The following is a 19,453-nucleotide window of genomic DNA, read 5'->3' on the forward strand; positions in this document are numbered from 1 at the left end:
CATAATCCAAGAGTGAATTCAGAAAAGCATTTTATTCTTTTATTAGTCATAACAAACCATAGATCCATCTGCCTTCAGTTCTGTATTTGACTCTTGGTAAATAACTGCACAAAGACAGAACTTACAGTGGCAATAAAATGGCGAGTGATGTAGTCATACAGCTTCCAAGCATCTCCATCAAGCTCGTTGCGGCTGGCCAACTTCATGGGAGTGATGGGCGGATGGTCCCCTGCATCATGGCCTTTCCTCGGCTTGTTGATTCCCTCGGCTATGATGTCCCTTACTTCAGCCCCCCAGTCTGAGCTGTGCTGTTGCTGCTTCAACACACCCCTGTTGTAAACAACCATATAAAGATATGCTCACATGTTGCTACTGTGCAATTCGCGTACTTTTGCAACTTTTTCATATCGCACGCAGTTTAAAAGTAACAATGTGCGAACAGAGTTCTCAGGATTTTAACCACACTATTTTTATAATGGATTTGTTTAAACTTTCGCAGCAGTTGCGAGCAGTGTTGGCAACTGTATGTGCCAATAATACTTCATATTGTTTCTATATATTTTTGTATTTGACGTGATAAGAACAAACAATTTAAGGCATCTGTTGAATATACTTAACGTTGGCAGAGTGTAAGTGATAATACAATTTACTTTTTTAATTTTCCATAACATAGTCTCAAACAGAAGAGCTGCCACCAACTTTACGAGAATAGTACTACTGGTTATCATTAAAGTCAATTAGCGTTCTTGTAATGGCTTTATAACAAAAACAATAGCAAATATAAATATCTGTCAGGGTATAAGAATACAGTATATACACGAGTAGTGAATAAAATTTGCTAATGATATGGCATTGTCAGCAGAAGAAGAGACGATACTAAGGGATATGCTACTGGAGCTAAATAACAGCTGTGAACAGTATGGGCTGAAGATAAATGCAAACAAGACGAAAACCATGGCTGTCGCAAGAAAAATAAAGAAGGTAAACTTGCGAATTCTAAATGAGGCAGTACAGCAAGTGGACAGCTTCAAATACTTGGGGTGTACTATAAGCAGAGCAGTAACACGAGCTGCTGTCAGGAAGTCAAAAGGAGAATAGCAATGGCAAAGGAAGCTTTAACAGAAAAAGGAACATCTTCTGCTGAACCTCTCGAAAAAGAACTAAGGAAGAGACTAGTGAATTGCTTTATGTGGAGTGTGGCATTGTATGGGGCAGAAACATGGACATTACGACGAAATGAAGAGAAACGAATAGAAGCATTTGAAATGTGGATATGGAGAAGAATGGAGCGTGTGAAATGGACAAACAGAATAAGAAATGAAGTTATGTTGGAAAGAGTGGGTGAAGAAAGAATGATGCTGAAACTGATCAGAAAGAGAAAAAGGAATTGAGAAGAAATTTCCTACTGAAGAATGCACTGAAAGGAATGGTGAATGGGAGAAGAGTTCAGGACAGAAGAAGATATCAGATGATAGACGACATTAGGATATGTGGATCATATGCAGAGACTATGAGGAAGGCAGAAAATAGGAAAGATTCAAGAATGCTGAGTTTGCAGTGAAAGACCTGTCCATGGGCAGAACACTTATATATGTATATACGCAAATATTTCGCGCATATTTTTTCCGGAATTTAGCAAAGAAAAACTGGAGTGCACGCATTATTCGAAATAAGATTGGTACTGCTTCATGGTATCACGAATTCACTTGACGGAACTGAGGCTGATGCTCTATGGGATGATGGAGATGACGACAATGATTCTCCCACTAGTGATGACGATGAAAGTGATGATGAATAGAGGTAGGGGAGCATGTAATTACTGACTTTAATATGTATGTATCTAATGCCTACCCCATTTCATTTCTGTGTGATTCGGGTTCCGCATATTGCAGATAGATGACAGGACTCTTACTCATTTTCTAGTTGCACACCACTTTGGCAGGCCATGCTGTCCATGATATGTATCTGTGGAGAGTTATGTCGTGTACTAGGGTGACTGTATGTGTAAGTGTAGTGTATGGAATGAGTGATGATGATGAAGATAAGGAAGGGAGAAGAGGAAACCCAGTGCCGGCACATAGCCTACTCCTGTCAAATAGCACCAAGTAACTGACTGGCTTAATGTCTCTGTCCAACAGATAATTCACTAACAACAGTGATATATGCCTTCTCTTTATATGCACAGCGAAGAGATTTGGGATTTAAACCAGGCACATTGGTGCACAAATTTAGTGATTAGAAGGTGGTGCACCACCATATCTCCTAGTCCGAGATAGAAATTTTACATGCAAAATTCTGACCCTGCCAGGGATCGAACTCAGGCTAGTCTGGAGGCAAGACACATTACCACAAAGCTAAAGCTAACTGGCCACACCTTATTGACTTTAATATTTCATTGCACATATTAATATTAAATTGATAAAAATTGTAATTAGTTTTTTTTTTCTTTCTTTGGAGGATGCTTCTACAACAGCATGTCACAAACAAAGGAATATAATAGTGATAATTTTATTATACAGGTTCTTAATATGATTTAGGGTAGACCAGGGTAATTGCAAACACTTTTCACTGATTTCAAATATATTTCAACATTACACAACCCTCACTAACAGTAAGCATGACAAGGAAACATTGTGTTATTTTTAGATCTTTCTTTTCCCTGAAAATGGGTTTAAAATAATAAGGTTGACATTTTTTCATCTTTTAATTACCAGTTTACATTACCTCTTTGAGGGGGGGGGGGGAATTGTAAACACCAATTTTCGCATGGGCTATCAGACACTGAACATTTTTTGTTTATTTATAGGAACTCAGTACCTCTTCTGAGCTTCACGATAACTGTAGTTACTATTTTTCACATCTGTGACAACCCTCTCTAAATCATCTACAGTGTAGTTGGGTGTGGGTCTCTTTGACTACTGAAAAGTACGAAATGTAACCATAGTAAAACATGTTTACAATTACCCCCAAGCAATTAAAACTATGATGCAAATGTAAACACGTCATAACTTAATCAACTGAGGTTATGGGAGATCTCAAAACCTTTGTAATAAATGTTAACTACTATACATTACTCATGGAAACAACATACTCTTAAAAAATAGCACTGTACGTTTACTTACAATGCCAAAAATGAAGGTGAAGCGAAATTCTTTCTCTACTTTTTTTAGACTCTTACAAAACATTCGTTCACAACTAAGCAGATACTCCTATTTGGCGTCAAACTGCTTTGTAGGTTAGCCAACATGTTAATTTAAATATTCCCCCGAATTAAAATTTTTATATTGACAGTTTTGTATTTCTCACAGCATTTATTTACAATTACCCCCTGTTTACAATTACCCTCATCTACCCTACTTAAGATATGAGTAGTTTCCTTTGATGTGGAAACTTGTCCAATTCGGAAAAAATTGCACAAGTAATCATTACTCACATCAAGTCGAAGTTCTCTGGATAGTGTGTGGTCTCAGTTCGGGGGTAGCTGATGTAGCCCTGGGTGTAGAGGCGCTCAGCTATCTGCATGGCATGATGCGGGCCCATATTCAGCCCTGAGCTGGCCACTCGCATAAGTTCTACTGTGTTCAAAGCCTGTGGGCGCTGCTTTGTCTTCTCCTTTGCTGTCACTGATACAACTCTGGTGAAAGAAGGATGCAATATCACTTTAAAGGAGAGGAGAACGATATTGGCTTATTCTACAAAACTCTGGATTAGACTTCTCCCATTGCTAATGAAATGTACAGCAAAATTTGTACAAGGCGGAATATGAATAAGGCAGAAACTTCTCTAATGTGAACACTTTTTTAGTCCCAGCAGATAGAATAGGTGTTATTTATTTCGTATAATGTGGAATCTACCTGATGCGGAAACAGAAGAAATTCAGGAATCTATCACAAACTACTTCTATAATGCATAAAAAATATGTACTGTTCACTTAGTTTGGTAATTAATTCCAGTCATTAAGTTATTATTCGGATAAATAATTTCATACCAAGCAAAACTTGAACAAAGTAGAGTATTATTGCAACGAAATAAGGGTACTTATTTGCCACGAGTTTTCTCAGAAAATTGTAAAATAGGAATAGAAAACAGGCTGGTACAGTGAAAAACTGCAAATCGCTAGTTAAGTAAACATCATTGGCTATGCTGATAATTCGTGTAAAAAGTTATTACTGCTAAAACAATATACTAAACCTCTGCCATACATCATGGCGAAATCCTATGTGACAATGTTGAAAAAACTGAAGTCAGAAATATGGTGCGGGAAATAATGACGTGGTTCAAATGTGGCAAAATGGAAATTTATGACACGCTTAAGGGATTAGGTACAGTTTAAAGGAGTAAAATTTTGAAAATATTCAACATTTTTTTCCTCCATTACTGTATCTTGTACAATAATAAAAATGTTGTTGTTTTTGTTTTTCTAATGCCAGGCATTTGACAATAAAGTCATTTGACCTCTTGCACTCCAATATTTTTCAAAGATATTGTCATGGTCAGCCACTGACACACAGATTTTGAGGTGTTCAATAATGAAAATTAGTATATGTAAAACATTGCCCTTCTGCTATATGATAAACATATTTTTAAGATAAAAAAAAAATTATTTATATATTTTCTTTTTCAAAATTCAAAATTCACTATGCAGTGATAACCGTTTCCCTCATAACTCAAAAAGTATCCAACATTCTGTGATGAAATTTTTTGTGTGTGTTTATACATGTCATATCTACAATATGATGCAAGATCACTTCTCTACCTTTGACAGATAGTCTGATAAAAATAAATTCATTTTTAAAAATGGTCAAATATCAGTATTTTCTTCTAACACAAAATAAAAAAAAAATATTATTTATTAAGGAATGTATTTGAAAGAGCATGATATAGCATGATATTGTAAACATGAGTTTCAGCAATAAAATAAAAAAGAGAGTACATGAAAAAGTTAACAAGTTTATGAGTTACGAGGGAAACGCTTCATCACTGCACAGTGAACTGTCACCATTTTGAATTATGAAAAAAGAAATATAAATGTTTTTTTTAAATCGTAAAAATATATTTTTTTTTCCATATAGCAAAAGGACAGTGTTTTACACATACCAATTTTCATTATTGTACAAGACACAGTAATGGAGGAAAAAAATGTTGAATATTTCCAAAAATTTTACAGATGTAAGCTATACCTAACCCCTTAACCCAGATTTTCCCACCGTCCTTTTTTAAGGACAGTTGCAGTGCCTTCGGATATTATGTCATTGTTGGTGTTAGGGACATTTTATAAGTTGTGCGATAATGTTGGTAGTATTTGTTAGCTTTAGAAAATATACGTTCCTTGTTTCAGTTTATTTCAACATCATTTAACCGATTTTTGAGAGTAACTAATGTGCTACTGTATTTTTATCACAAAACATTTTTTGGGCTTATCTGGGTTAAACACTAAGATAACATAATAAACGAGTGACTGCAAGGAAACAGCCACATAGAATCAATCAATCTTCTTAATGTATCCAGCTGTTTGCTGACAACAAAGTTAGTTTTTGTTTTTCATGAGAAATGAGGGATATTTTGATCGGTGTTCATTACAGATGCCTGTTGCTAGTAGCCAGATTTGGGGATGTAGTCAATATATACTGCAGGGCTGTGTCTTCTGCAACTGGTACTGATGATTTTAATTTACTTCTTTCGTGGTTTATGGGTGGACAATATAGAAGAATGTGTTCCAGATCTTCATTATGATTATTACACCACAGACAAGTAGGAGTATCAGAAAGGTGAAATCGGTGTAGGTACAACTGTGTGCCAATGTGACCTGTTCTGGCTCTTGTTAAAAATGTTTGAACATGTCTGGGCAAGTTTTTATACATTTCCAGGTCATTTGGTTTCTTTTGTACGGACTGTAAAATTTTTCCTTAAACAAGAAGATAACATAATAAACGAGTGACTGCAAGGAAACAGCCAACTGCAATCAATCAATCAATCTTCTTAATGTATCCAGCTGTTTGCTGACAACATAAAGTCCACTATAGTCCACTGTAGTCTATTCAGTTGTTGTTTTTCACGAGAAATGAGGGATATTTTGATCGGTGTTCATTATAGATGCCTGTTGCTAGTAGCCAGAGGTGGGGTGTAGTCAAGAGTTTGGGTCTAGTCAATATATACTGCAGGGCTGTATCTTCTGCAACTGATACTGATGATTTTAATTTACTTCTTTTGTGGTTTATGGATGGACAGTATAGAAGAATGTGTTCCAGATCATCATGATTATTACACCACAGACAAGTAGGATTATCAAAAAGGTAAAATCGGTGTAGGTACAATTGCGTGACAATGTGACCTGTTCTGGTGCTTGTTAAAAATGTTTGAACTTGTCTGGGCAAGTTTTTATATATTTCCAAGTCATTTGGTTTCTTTTGTATGGCCTGTAAAATTTTTCGTTAAACAAGAAGATAACATAATAAACGAGTGACTGCAAGGAAACAGCCAAATGGAATCAATCAATCAATCAATCAATCTTCTTAATGTATCCAGCTGTTTGTTGACAACATAAAGTCCACTATAGTCCACTGTAGTCTATTCAGTTTTGTTTTTCATGAGAAATGAGAGATATTTTGATCGGTGTTCATTATAAATGCCTATTGCTAGTAGCCAGAGTTGGGGTGTAGTCAATATATACTGCAGAGCTGTGTCTTCTGCAACTGGTACTGATGATTTTAATTTACTTCTTTTGTGGTTTATGGATGGACAGTATAGAAGAATGTGTTCCAGATCTTCATCATGATTATTACACCACAGACAAGTAGAATTATCAAAAAGGTGAAATCGGTGTAGGTACAATTGTGTGACAATGTGACTGTTCTGGCTCTTGTTAAAAATGTTTGAACATGTCTGTGCAAGTTTTTGTACATTCCCAAGTCATTTGGTTTCTTTTGTATGGCCTGTAAATTTTTTCCTTAAACAAAAAGATAACATAATAAATGAGTGACTGCAAGGAAACAGCCAAATGGAATCAATCAATCAATCAATCAATCTTCTTAATGTATCCAGCTGTTTGCTGACAACATAAAGTCCACTATAGTCCACTGTAGTCTATTCAGTTGTTTTTCACGAGAAATGAGGGATATTTTGATCGGTGTTCATTATAGATGCCTGTTGCTAGTAGCTAGAGTTTGGGTCTAGTCAATATATACTGCAGGGCTGTGTCTTCTGCAACTGGTACTGATGATTTTAATTTACTTCTTTTGTGGTTTATGGATGGACAGTATAGAAGAATGTGTTCCAGATCTTCATTATGATTATTACACCACAGACAAGTATAATTATCAAAAAGGTGAAATCGGTGTAGGTACAATTGTGTGACAATGTGACCTGTTCTGGCTCTTGTTAAAAATGTTTGAACATGTCTGGACAAGTTTTTATATATTTCCAGGTCATTTTGTTTCTTTTGTACGGACTGTAAAAGTTTTCCTTTTCAGAAGAGAACCAATTGTTAATCCATAGGTTTATAAAATGAGACTTTACTGAAGCAAAGGCACTTGATATCACTTGAAGATGGAGATAACAGTGAATGTATAAATCAAAATCAATGAGATTATGTGGTAATAATTATACTGCAGTAATAACAAAAGGGCATTACCTACGTTCACCTGCATCACCAAAGTTCACTCACAAACAAAGGAATATAATAATGATAATGTTATTATACAGGTTCTTAATATGATTTAGCAGTTTCCTTTGATGTGGAAACTTCTCCAATTTTGAAAAAGTTTTCGGTCCCTTGCAATTCCTCTTTGAATAAGTTTTACTGTTCAGAGTTTTTTTACACAGTAATCTGTCACTATCAGATCTTGCTGATCACAGTTGGACAGATACAGTAGCATGCAAATTAATCCGAACATGACATAGTTTTACATTTTCTGTCATTGTTGGCCTCACAGCTGCTCATACTGCTTTAATTGACATATGTAGTACGTGTAATTCCATTGTTGAAGGTCTGTCATTATTTTTTTTATAATAGTGACATTTTGCCTGTCGTCTTCACAAATGGATACAATTCCACGAAAACGGTCTAAAATTATAACATTAGCACAGCATTTCTATGACACAGAGGCAAATTGCTGCAGAATGTCACGTCAGTTTGGCTACTGTTAATTCTATCATAAAATGATACAGGGAGACTGGATCCATCACACCCCAGAAAAAAGGAAACTGTGGCCGGAAAAGGAAGACTTCACCTGCAGACGATTGTTTACTTGTCAGGAAAAGTAAATTAAATCCTAGACTAACTGCTGTCGACTTAACCCGCGAGTTAATGGCTACCACTGGGGCGAATATTCACGTCACAACTTTGCGGTGTAGGCTTTTGGAAGCTGGACGAAGGGCTCGTAAGCCTATTAAGAAGCAACTGCTAACCCCTGTTATGTGCAACAAATGCTTAATGTGGGCAAAATTACATCAACACTGGACAGTGAATGACTGGAAGAATGTACTTTTTTCCGATGAGTCTCATTTCGAGGTCCACGGCCACCGTGTTTCTTACGTACGAAAAGGATCCGAAAAAGTAACAGCCGCTCATCTCCAACAAGCACCCAAATACCTCACTAAAGTAATGTTTTACACATGAAGGGCGTGGAGCATTAATACCTATCAAGGGAATGACGAATTCTGACAAATATATTCACTTATTGGAAACTAGAATCGTACCCCAGCTGCAAAAATAATTTCCGTATGGCAGAGGTGTGTTCCAACAAGACCTGGCACCATGCCATATGTCTCGAAAAACTACAGAATTCTTCAACAAGAAGAATATTCAGGTACTCCCCTGGCCAGGCAACTCACCCGACATCAACCCCATTGAGAAATTGTGGTCAATTTGCAAAAGAAGAATGCAAAAAATGGATTGTTCTACAAAGGAGAAGATGATTTCTGCCCTCATTGGTGTATGGTTTTGCGATGAAGAAATGAAGAATATTTGTGGGAAATTAGTGGAATCCATGCCAAATCGTCTCAGAGCTGTTATTAGGAACAAGGGAGGCCACATAGATTACTGAGGTATGTCTTAGATCCTTTTTATATCCCGTTTGAGTGTTTCTGCATAAGTAATTATGTTATTCGGATTAATTTGCATGCTACTGTAGCTGAATGAGTTCACAGTATATTTATTTGATCTGTAAATATGAGTTAAAAATACGACTCCAGACATAATGTTGGCATGAAAGATAGATACTATTCCATTAAATGCAAATACATCCGTGTAGATCAGGGCTGGGCATCAAGAGCAGATCCAGACTCTAAACAGGGATGCTTAATATTCATCAGTCACGTAATCAACACTGCACGGTGTTCAGCAGGGAAGAAAGGAGTTGAAGAGAAATCATATGGCTCCCCGTGAGAGAGTAGAATCTGCTCTTGCTGCCCAGCCCTGGTGTAGATGCAACCAAAAAGATGTAAAATCACAAGACTACAGTGACATAGTAATGGAATATTGGGAATCGAACTGAAGCACAAAACAAACCTATCATATATTCCAATGTGTTCTCTGCTATTTAAGTTATCTAAAAGAAAATAAAATAATACTTTTGCTACTGCTTCCGCCATCACGACAACAACATTGTCATTCATATTACACTTTAGATCTGTTAAATTTTTGTGATTACAATTAATTTCCATTCCTCGAAAATAAAAAGAATATCTTTTACTTTCAATTATAAGTCTTTCAATAATGACTTTATTTCGTTTGATGTTTATATTTCATTAACAGACTTACTCTGCTTCCTTGAATTCCTTCACTTGCAGCAAAAACATGGTGGCAATATCCTTTTCAAAAGAACGCACCCTATCCCAATCAAGAGTAACTTCTCTTCCATCATTTGTTTGAACTGAAAGCTAAAACAAATTCAGGTATATACACACATGTTAAACAAGATTAGCAATTTAAAAACATACAAAAATCTGTGAAGATATAAGTAACTGTAATAAGTCTGAATGAAATATCAGTATGAAAAGGTAAAGATGTTATTTTGATATGGGCTTACCTGCAGAACCCAATACAGTTCCGGCTTAAATGTTTGTATTTCATCATGTCTTTGAACACAAAACCCAAGTGTTGGTGTTTGGCACGGTCCGTATGAGATAAGTGATGCATCTAAATCACCATATTTACCCTAGAAATTAGAAATTCATAAAACTGAAAAGAATTGCTAAAAGCATTCATGTAACATAGTTCAGTCTCTCTGTAGGAGTGGTTATGTTGACATTAGATGGCGTGTTATTCTTCTGATTGTGTTAGTGAAGTGTTTAGATTTAGGAGTGGTTGTGTTGACATGTTAGATTGCGTGTTATTCTTCTGATTGTGTTAGGGATGTGTTTAGATTTAGGAGTGGTTCTGTTGACATTTTAGACTGCGTGTTTTATTTTTTATTTTATTGGGTTATTTTACAATGTTTTATCAACACCTAGGTTATTTAGCGTCTGAAAGAAATGAAGGTGATAATGCCAGTGAAATGAGTCCGGGGTCCAGCACCGAAAGTTACCCAGCATTTGCTCGTATTGGGTTGACGGAAAACCCTGGAAAAAACCTCAACCAGGTAACTTGCCCCGACCGGGATTCGAACCCGGGCCACCTGGTTTCGCGGCCAGACACACTGATCGTTACTCCACAGGTGTGGACTGCTGCGTGTTATTCTTCTGATTGTGTTAGGAAAGTGTTTAGATTTAGGAGTGGTCGCATTGATATGTTAGATTGCATGTTATTCTTCTGATTGTGTTAGGGAAGTGTTTAGATTTAGGAGTGGTTGTGTTGACATGTTAGATTGAGTGCTATTCTTCTGATTATATTAATGAAGTGATTATTAAGTGAGTTAGGAGTTGTTGTGTTGACGAGCTAGATTGCATGTTATTCTTCTGATTGTGTTAGGAAAGTGTTCAGATTTAAGAGTGGTTGTGTTGACATGTTAGATTGCGTGTTATTCTTCTGATTGTGTTAGGGAAGTGTTTAGTTTTAGCTTACTCACATGGCATCACAGACATTTACATTAGAGCAAAGGATTTTCATGGCAGAGACTTATCTGAAGAAGAGTGATTGCAGAAAGGTAAAAAAAAAAAAAACGATCGGCAACAAAATTTTCCACTGTTAATGTTCCACACAGCAACAGCAGCAAAAGACCACTCCTGAATCTAAATCCAAACATTTCAATAACACAATCACAAGAATAACACACAACCACTCTTACAGAGAGAAAGAACTGGACTGCTGAGTGTGGAGGAGACAGTTTGCTGTATGTTCCTGTTGTGTCAGTCGCATGCCGCCCGGTCGATCTACAATATGTAAGTGCATGCTTTGTATTAAGAACAGCAATAAAAGAAGCTCAAAGCATCCTCTCTACATACAAAAACAACCATTACATGAGAACATGGAATAATTTGTCTTTCCCGTCATTTTTTTATTCCATCTATAGAAATTAAATTATATTTATTAATCATTCAATATCCACAAACACCCCATAAAATGTCAGTAGCAAAATTTAGACTAATTACAGAATATTATTATTTAGCGAAACATCTAAACAAATTAGATATCTATACAAATCCAAAATGTCCCCTGTGCAACAAAGAAGAGGAAATGGCTGAAGAACATCTTCAAACCTGTGAAGCATTACCTGATGGAACAATCACAGAGAGATACTATAATCTTTTCCCTGTAAGAAAAATCCTAATATAAACAATAGCACGTGACTGAAGTGAGGCTTCACTGGCCGCTGTTTGGCGCCATAGATTCTCAGACTACTGTTGTATATTCTGTTTCATGTTAAACATTTCCCGTTACTCATCAAGTAGGCCTAACCTCACTACTATGCATTCGTTTGCTTAGGAAACATTTACTTTATAATTACTCTAATTAAAACTCACATAACTTATTATATACATTTAAGACTATTTATTTTTCTCCATTTTTGAGAGGGTTTCCACTCTTATGTTTAATAACCAAACACCGAGGATGCAGAAGCCATACTTCAGTATCACGTGCTTACATGAACAACTACGAGCTCAAGTGACGCCAGCTTGTTACAAGAACAGACTACCTCGGTATTACTGTTTGTATTCATCCACGTTCATAGTACATAACAAAATATAAAAGTAGCCTTTCTTTTACATATCGTTTTACAGATGAGTGAAGTTACATGTTTCATTGTATTTAACAACTACAATTCAATTTTTTATTTTCAAATAATACAAGATGATAGTTTCCAAATGCGGACTATATTTTCCTGCGTCGTGTGAATGTTTCGACTGTGAGCCAATCACGGGTATGACAGCCACGTGCTTGTGTTTACATTAGGACTTTTCTTACAGTGAAAACAGTATAGAGAGAGAGCTAATGGATTTATTGCCAGAGCCAAGTATTTGATAACAACAAAAACAACAACATATCTACACTACTGGTGAGACCCCACATACATTTGAAAGCTCTTGGGTAAATTCTGGAAATTTAAGTTGTAATGCTAGCGAAGTTTGTATACAACCAGTCTTTATTCTCCTGAACATTCCGAGCAATTTCGCCATGGAAAACCATAATCTTCAACGAAATTATTCAGGTTGTATTTACACACAAAAAAAGGACTGAATGAATGAATGAATGAATGAATGAACGAATGAATGAATGAATGAATCAATCAATCAATCAATCAATCAATCAATCGATGAATGGTTTAATCAACTGATGAATCAATCAATCTATCAAGCAGTGAATAAATGAATGGATAAATAAATAAAAATTGCAAATGCACCAAATAATGGCACAAATCTCGCATTTCAAGTTTATGTTATCTTTTGTGGAAGATTAAAATCAATAAACATTCAATTAATTGCTTATAAAATATGAAAATACATAAGTATGTATACTAGAAGCATCTTATTTGCCAACATTAAAAGAAAATCACTTCAAATGCTAATCTATTATTATCTAACCTGGAAGAACTTCGTCTGAAATCTGGTGAAGGCACAACCAATCCGAAGATCCAACTCCTGACGAGCATCCACACTCCGAGCTTCGTTTTCATTTGGTTTCCCCAGGTTGGCTAAAGCTGCCTTGATGTCTTTCTCAGTAATAGCTGAAAAATGGGCTCTGAACACAACCTGAAGTGACAGAGTCAAATACTGTCCATTAATAAAGTAGAGTAGAATCTCGTAATTCACACTAATTTGAGAGAAAATCGAGTCTGAGCTAATAGAAGTCCGAATAATAGAGAATTTATTGGAACAGAATTATTTTGACAACTGAAAAAATAATATTATACAACTGTTTAATTACTAACTTAATGTTTAATCATTCTGTTCTACAAACATATGGAACAAAAAAACATTAATTTAAAAAAAGAATGAGTCTGAAGTTCTTTAGTCCAAGCCAAATACTGCACATTAAAGACTAGATTTGGCATTTAGACTGCGATTTAAAGAAATAAGTGTTGTCGGTGTCTGTTTGTGCTGCTGTTCTTTACGTACATCATGGCACATTTCCTGTAAGGCAAGATAAAATTTCTGATAGTTCGGATTAAAGTCTACAAATTCAATTAATGTTCAGCAGAATCCCGATTTTAAGCGACTTCCATTTAACGTTGAAATTTCACGGTACCAATAATTATTACATATGATTAATGTATTTTTATATTCGATTTAACGTTGTTCTCTCTACTGTAAAACCCCCATTTTGCGTTAAAAATTGTTTTAAATGATTTTTTTTTTAATCTCGACTAATGCAAAAATCACAGCATGAACATTCAACTCAATTTCAAAACACACACACACTTTTCGACACAATCATGAACACACCCCATCACAACAGGAAACCAGAAGAAAGCACGGGATCCCTACTAGACTTTGGACAATGAAGAACAAGACTTCGAAACTAGTCAGCCAATATTAATAGAGTAAAAAAGTTGGAAATTTAATAGTAAAAACAATAATTAATACACAATAATGCATGTATGTAAAGAGATGTATTTTGACGTTTTTCTTTTGTATGTGAATTATGTAGTAAACAATAAAGACACTTTCCAATTAGTGAAAATGTGTTATAAAGTCACTTGACTTGGCGGGAAGGGGAAACTTCATTTTAACCAAAGTTGACGGAAGCTAAAACCCATGCATGCTTCCTATTAGGCCCGTAACACACTTGCAGAGTTTTCGCCAGTGAGAAATGTGTTGCGAGAAAATAAAAAAATTGATAACATGGATTCAAATGGACGTCCACACACTGGAAGAGATTCTCGCTCAAGGCAAAAACCTCGCGCATGTTTCTCGCTGGAATTGGTAGCTCAGCGAATTTTCTTGACACATTAAGATGTTTGACATTTATACTCTTTATGACGATTGAATGTAGAAAAAGATATCACAGGTGGCGATGAATTGTATTGTTTTTATTTGAAAATGAGGAAAGATGGCTGATAATTGCAGTCAGAAACTTATCGAACTTGTACAATATCACCCGTAGGCCTATTTATATGATACGCGGGATGAAAACTATAAAAACACGAAACTTAAAGAAGAAATCTGGAGACAAATATCAGATTATCTGAAAATAAATAGGGCTATATTTTATCTTGATGAGATTTAATAGTACTGATTAAACATTTGAAATAATGCATCTATATGTCTTAACAGTAGAGCGTGGTGCCGACCACACCACCTCATTCTAGTGCCGAGGTCATGGAAAGCATGGGGCTCTACCTCCATGCCCCCCAAGTATCTTCATGGCATGTTACGGGGATACCTTTTTATGTCTTAACAGTTTACGTAATTTTAATCAGAATATAGCAAAGAATTCTCTATCATATCATGAATGGCAAAAAAAAAACTGTGGTCCATTGAATCTGAAATAACGCCTAAATGTATCATCATTCAAATCGAAACCAGTGTCCAAAACTCGCCCTTATTTTCGTAAGATACAATGTGATTTTCAGATATTTCTGGCTTTAATTCTAGGTCTACTTCTTCTTTTCATGAACAAAATATGTTCAGGTCACTCCATTTCCTCATCATCTGAATACTAAGAATTCAACATAGCGTTCGTACGTACTTTGTGAAATATGACAATATACTTACAGGTTATATATTTAAATACGACAATATACGTAAATACATAATGTATAATATTTCCCCCAACGAGTCATTACTATAATCAGATAAATGCTTTCTGCATGAAGGCAGTGCATAGATGATCATAGCGAGGTGTGATCTGTGATAGCGAGAACTCGCCAAGTGTGTGGAAGGCTCTTCACCTCTTTCTCGCAACACATTTCTCACTAGCGAAAACTCTTCAAGTGTGTTATGGGCCTTATCATCAGACTATGTATGTACACTCACTCACATCTGGACTTTGCACACTCCGACGCATAGAGTTCTGCACAGCATTGATGACCTCATAACATATATTCTCTCCTTCTTTGTCACAATCCAACCACAGGATCAAGTAATCACATCCTTTGCCTTCCTGTGCCAGGAATGCTGGCATTCGCAGTTTGGGCACAGCTTCTTTCTTCTCTGTTGGGCATGAAAACAACTCCACCTAGCTCAAACAGAAATTACAGACTTCAGTACTCAGATTTGTTAACATGAAATGTCCCTGCTTTTTGCATTCACGAGGGAAACAAAAATCATGCAAATTTTATAAATATGTCATATAGGTCTTAAAGTATTGAAAATATGCAATTATAAAAATGACAAAAATACGCACTTATATGCAACATAAAATCATTCTTAATAAACTCAACAACTGATAATTTGTATAGATAATGTGTAAGCATAATATCATAGTCTAGTAAATACAGTCACGAAGCTTGAGTTGTGAGGGTGCTAGGAACAATAGACTGTGCTGATACTATTTCACATTGTCTGTAATGAGGCGATATTAGCGATCCTAGTGGTTAGCAACTAGGCTATCTATGGATGCATATTTACTACATATTGAGCTTCGTGACTGTATATACTAGACTGTGATAATATAGTTATATCCTTCAGAAAAAAGTATGCAAATGCAGGTTAAAATAAAAAAAAAAATAGTCCATCATGAGTGATTTGGAAGGTGAAAGCGATATATTTTACCAAGAATTAAATTCGGAAGATGAATATAATTTTAAAATGAGAAGAAACTCCAAAGTCCGTGAAAGAAGAGTTCAAGAAACTTCAAACCAGGTAAATTCCCGAACTAGGCTAGTTCTGATACCGTACACATCTGGTGCATGCGTCGAAAGAAGTTCGTGTTCTGAACTGCTTATTAAACACAGAGACAAAGAGAGATAAAGATTATTTGGCCAAATACTTGAATAAAATAGGAATTTACACAAATCCAAATTGCCCTCTATCCAACAAAGAAGAAGAAATGACTGAAGATCATCTACAAACCTGTGAAGTTCTACCTGATGGATCCACCACAGAGAAATATTGGAGAGCAAGAATGCTAATGGCTTCATTGCCAAAGCCCGGCATTAGATAACAACAACAACAGAGAGATAAAGATAGATAGATAGAGAGAGAGAGAGAGACAAGCGCGCGCACACGCACAGGCGCGCACGCACACGCACGCACGCACACACACACACAAAAAAAAAAACATTCAGTTAAAAAGAAGTTAGCACAGGCCTATCATTCTTGTTAAAGAAATAGGGCTTTCACATAGGAGAATTTTAGATTAAAAGCTACTAATTATGGATGCAATAGGCCTATAACATAAAATAAGCCTACTAAAAACATACAGGATCAACTCGGTCCCAATTGTTGTATTTTCCAATGAAGTCCAAGCTCATCACATGACCGCATACTGACGTCATTCTAAAATGAATTGTTTCACCTCGAAATGGGCCTGTCCATTCATGAATTGAGCACGATCCATTCGAACCTAAAAAAAAATAAATTAATGTAAGCAAACATATTGTTGGATCCTTCATAATATAGTCTACAAATTCTACGGTGTAATTCATAAGGTTTGGGACAATTTTGTATGCTCAAATGCAAGTGATTAATAAGTGCCATGAACTGGAATGGTAGGCCTAAATAACATCATAATTCGGTCGCCAGAGCCTCATTAATGGAAATTGGTGCATCACAGAAAGATAAGATTGACTGCTGGATCAAAGATTCTATCACTATCCAATTGAGAGCGATCAAGTATATCCACCTTAAGATTCATAGTGAATGAACCACATTCTAATTCTAAATGGTTGATGGCTATAATGATTATTATAACTTGATGCTGATTAATTTTTAAGCATCCAAGGCGTGACTCTGTACTGTCAAGGTTACAAGAGCAAGAAATTCTATCTCCCTGATCCTCATGAACATCTTTGAAATGCATGAAGGCATATTGTACTAGAACTTGTTTCAATTGTACTCTAGAGGCTAGGATAATGTAAAGGTATTACTGCAATATCATAGGTTCTGATAAAGATATCCAACAACATACAGCAGGCTTATGAATTTTTGCTATATTCATCTAAGGAAGTATCCAAAGGCAGATGAGTTATCAGATCCAAAGAAAATGGAATGGAGTGAAAAGATTGAACTAAACATTAGACCAATAAAGAACACAGTAATAGTCCTAGTGACTATGTATTTAATAAGAATCATGTTGACATTCAATGAAAAAAATCGACCTTACAATCATCACAAGCATGTGGTTTTCTTAGCAGCTTATTATCTGAATTTATAGTTAGTCACAAAGAAAGCAGTTGGCATTTCAAATGTTGATTATGCATTCGTCCTGAGAGGGGAAGGAAAGGGGTTACCTTGTAGTGTACCCCTCTCCTCCTTTTTACCTTAAGACAAAATGAGCATCACATTTGAAATGGTGTGTACTAATAACTGAAAAAGTCCTCTATTGAATAAGCCCCATTTCCATTTAAGATGCAGTACCTACGTATGTGAGACACTGGATAAAATAAAGTTTACCTTTTTTCGATGAATTTTTTCCATTACTCAAAATATTTGCCAAAGAGGCAGCCAATGACGGCTTCTCCGCAACCATAAGAGCAGTCTTCATAGTTAAATGATTATCATAAACTTATATTTCTAAAAATAAATGTTACGTTCACTACAATGTAAATTCAGCCTACAGACACATTGATCATACTGCTACTTAGCTAATAACATGTAGGCCTACACATTGACTGAATAGCTTGAAAATTGTAATAAGTTTTTAAACTGAACGTCGGTTCAAATTTAAAAACAAGGAAAACTATCCGATGAATCATTAACGAGTTGAATATAATGATGACAAGACACACTTATCACTCAAGTAGCCAAAAATTTTGAGGTTAAGATTGACACCGGCTGCTGGCTGACACGGAAACAAAATAATATTCCTGCCATCTATCAAATGTACAACAGAACTAGACTGGCAAAGTGACAGTCATTGTTGATGATGATGATTATATTTGTGCATCGTTATTTGAATTTACACTAAAATACGAAAAGGCAGAAAACATATTTGTTTTGGAACTTTATCAATAAATTGCTGAATGTGAAAAAAAAAAAAAAAAAAAAACATTGTTGATGGCGGTTGATTCAAATTGATATATTAATTTTCAAAATTTATTTTCATTTGTAGGTTTATGAAAGTAGCTGTATTACTTTAAATTTGTGATCCTTACGTTTACTGCTGTTAATAAGTGAACAGTTATAACATTATTCTATTAATAAATATTTCGGCTTAAATGCAGAGTACCCAAGTGGACGTATGGTAATTGTATAAAGATGCCAGTTTTGATTTTGAACTATTCTTACATTTCGTAGGCATTACTGTTAACTTTGACACTCCTATCTATATTTGTTATATATTATGTTGGTTTTTTAGCTTTAACAATGCTTACATAAGTGTAATGTTACTAACAATGGCATTATTATAGCCTTATTGTTTTCCAGCCCTAGCATGCTAGAAATTAAAAGTATTGTTGCGAGGGTACTGTTGCACTATCAATGTTTAGCGTTAACGTGAACCTTCTGTGGAGATTCTGAAAAGGTTTTAAGAGAAGTACACATAAAGATACCTCTAAGTCTTTTCAGAGGAGATCCGGAACAGGCTGCCCAAGATGCACTTTGACCAAGGAAGACTGTTTCTTGATGCTGAAAGTCCTGTGAAACAAATATCTCACTGCTGTTGAGGTATGAAAATATCCCTGATAGAAGTCCACAATACAACTGTAAGTGAGAATACAGTGAGGAGGAGGCTACATGGTACAGATCTAGCCTCAAGAAGACCTGCCAGAGGCCCCCTGAGCTTACTCCTGAAAACCAAAAGGCCCGTCTATGTTTTGCACAGAGACATGAACACTGGACCGAGAAGCAGTGGAACCAAGTGCTTTTTAGTGACGAGTCTAGATTCTCTCTAAGGTTAGGTCGGAAGGGAAAGGGTGTGAAGGCCCAGAGAATGCTTTGCACCTTGTATCTTCTCTGAGAGAATGCCTTTTGG

At 35.7% G+C, this 19,453-nt stretch overlaps 1 protein-coding gene across 2 annotated transcripts in view; it reads right to left on the bottom strand.

Annotated features, from left to right (window-relative positions):
• Top3beta (topoisomerase 3-beta) overlaps nt 1-18,320 on the bottom strand; it is a 44,372-nt gene extending 26,052 nt beyond the window's left edge. Inside the window, exons 1-8 of one of the 2 annotated variants that reach the window (XM_069824278.1) lie at nt 17,935-18,320; nt 16,743-16,885; nt 15,359-15,556; nt 12,961-13,128; nt 10,029-10,157; nt 9,761-9,879; nt 3,434-3,634; nt 126-330 (exon numbers count right to left, since the gene is read on the bottom strand). In XM_069824278.1, coding sequence (XP_069680379.1) covers nt 126-330; nt 3,434-3,634; nt 9,761-9,879; nt 10,029-10,157; nt 12,961-13,128; nt 15,359-15,556; nt 16,743-16,885; nt 17,935-18,025 — 1,254 coding nt within the window. In that variant the 5' untranslated portion in view covers nt 18,026-18,320. Of the gene's footprint in view, nt 1-125; nt 331-3,433; nt 3,635-9,760; nt 9,880-10,028; nt 10,158-12,960; nt 13,129-15,358; nt 15,557-16,742; nt 16,886-17,644; nt 17,663-17,934 lie in introns of those variants that run through there. The other variant, XM_069824279.1, reaches the window with a different exon arrangement.
• Between the last annotated feature and the right edge of the window lie 1,133 nt (nt 18,321-19,453).

This window comes from Periplaneta americana, chromosome 4 (assembly GCF_040183065.1).
Source record: "Periplaneta americana isolate PAMFEO1 chromosome 4, P.americana_PAMFEO1_priV1, whole genome shotgun sequence".
In the NCBI taxonomy this organism is placed as follows: domain Eukaryota; kingdom Metazoa; phylum Arthropoda; class Insecta; order Blattodea; family Blattidae; genus Periplaneta; species Periplaneta americana.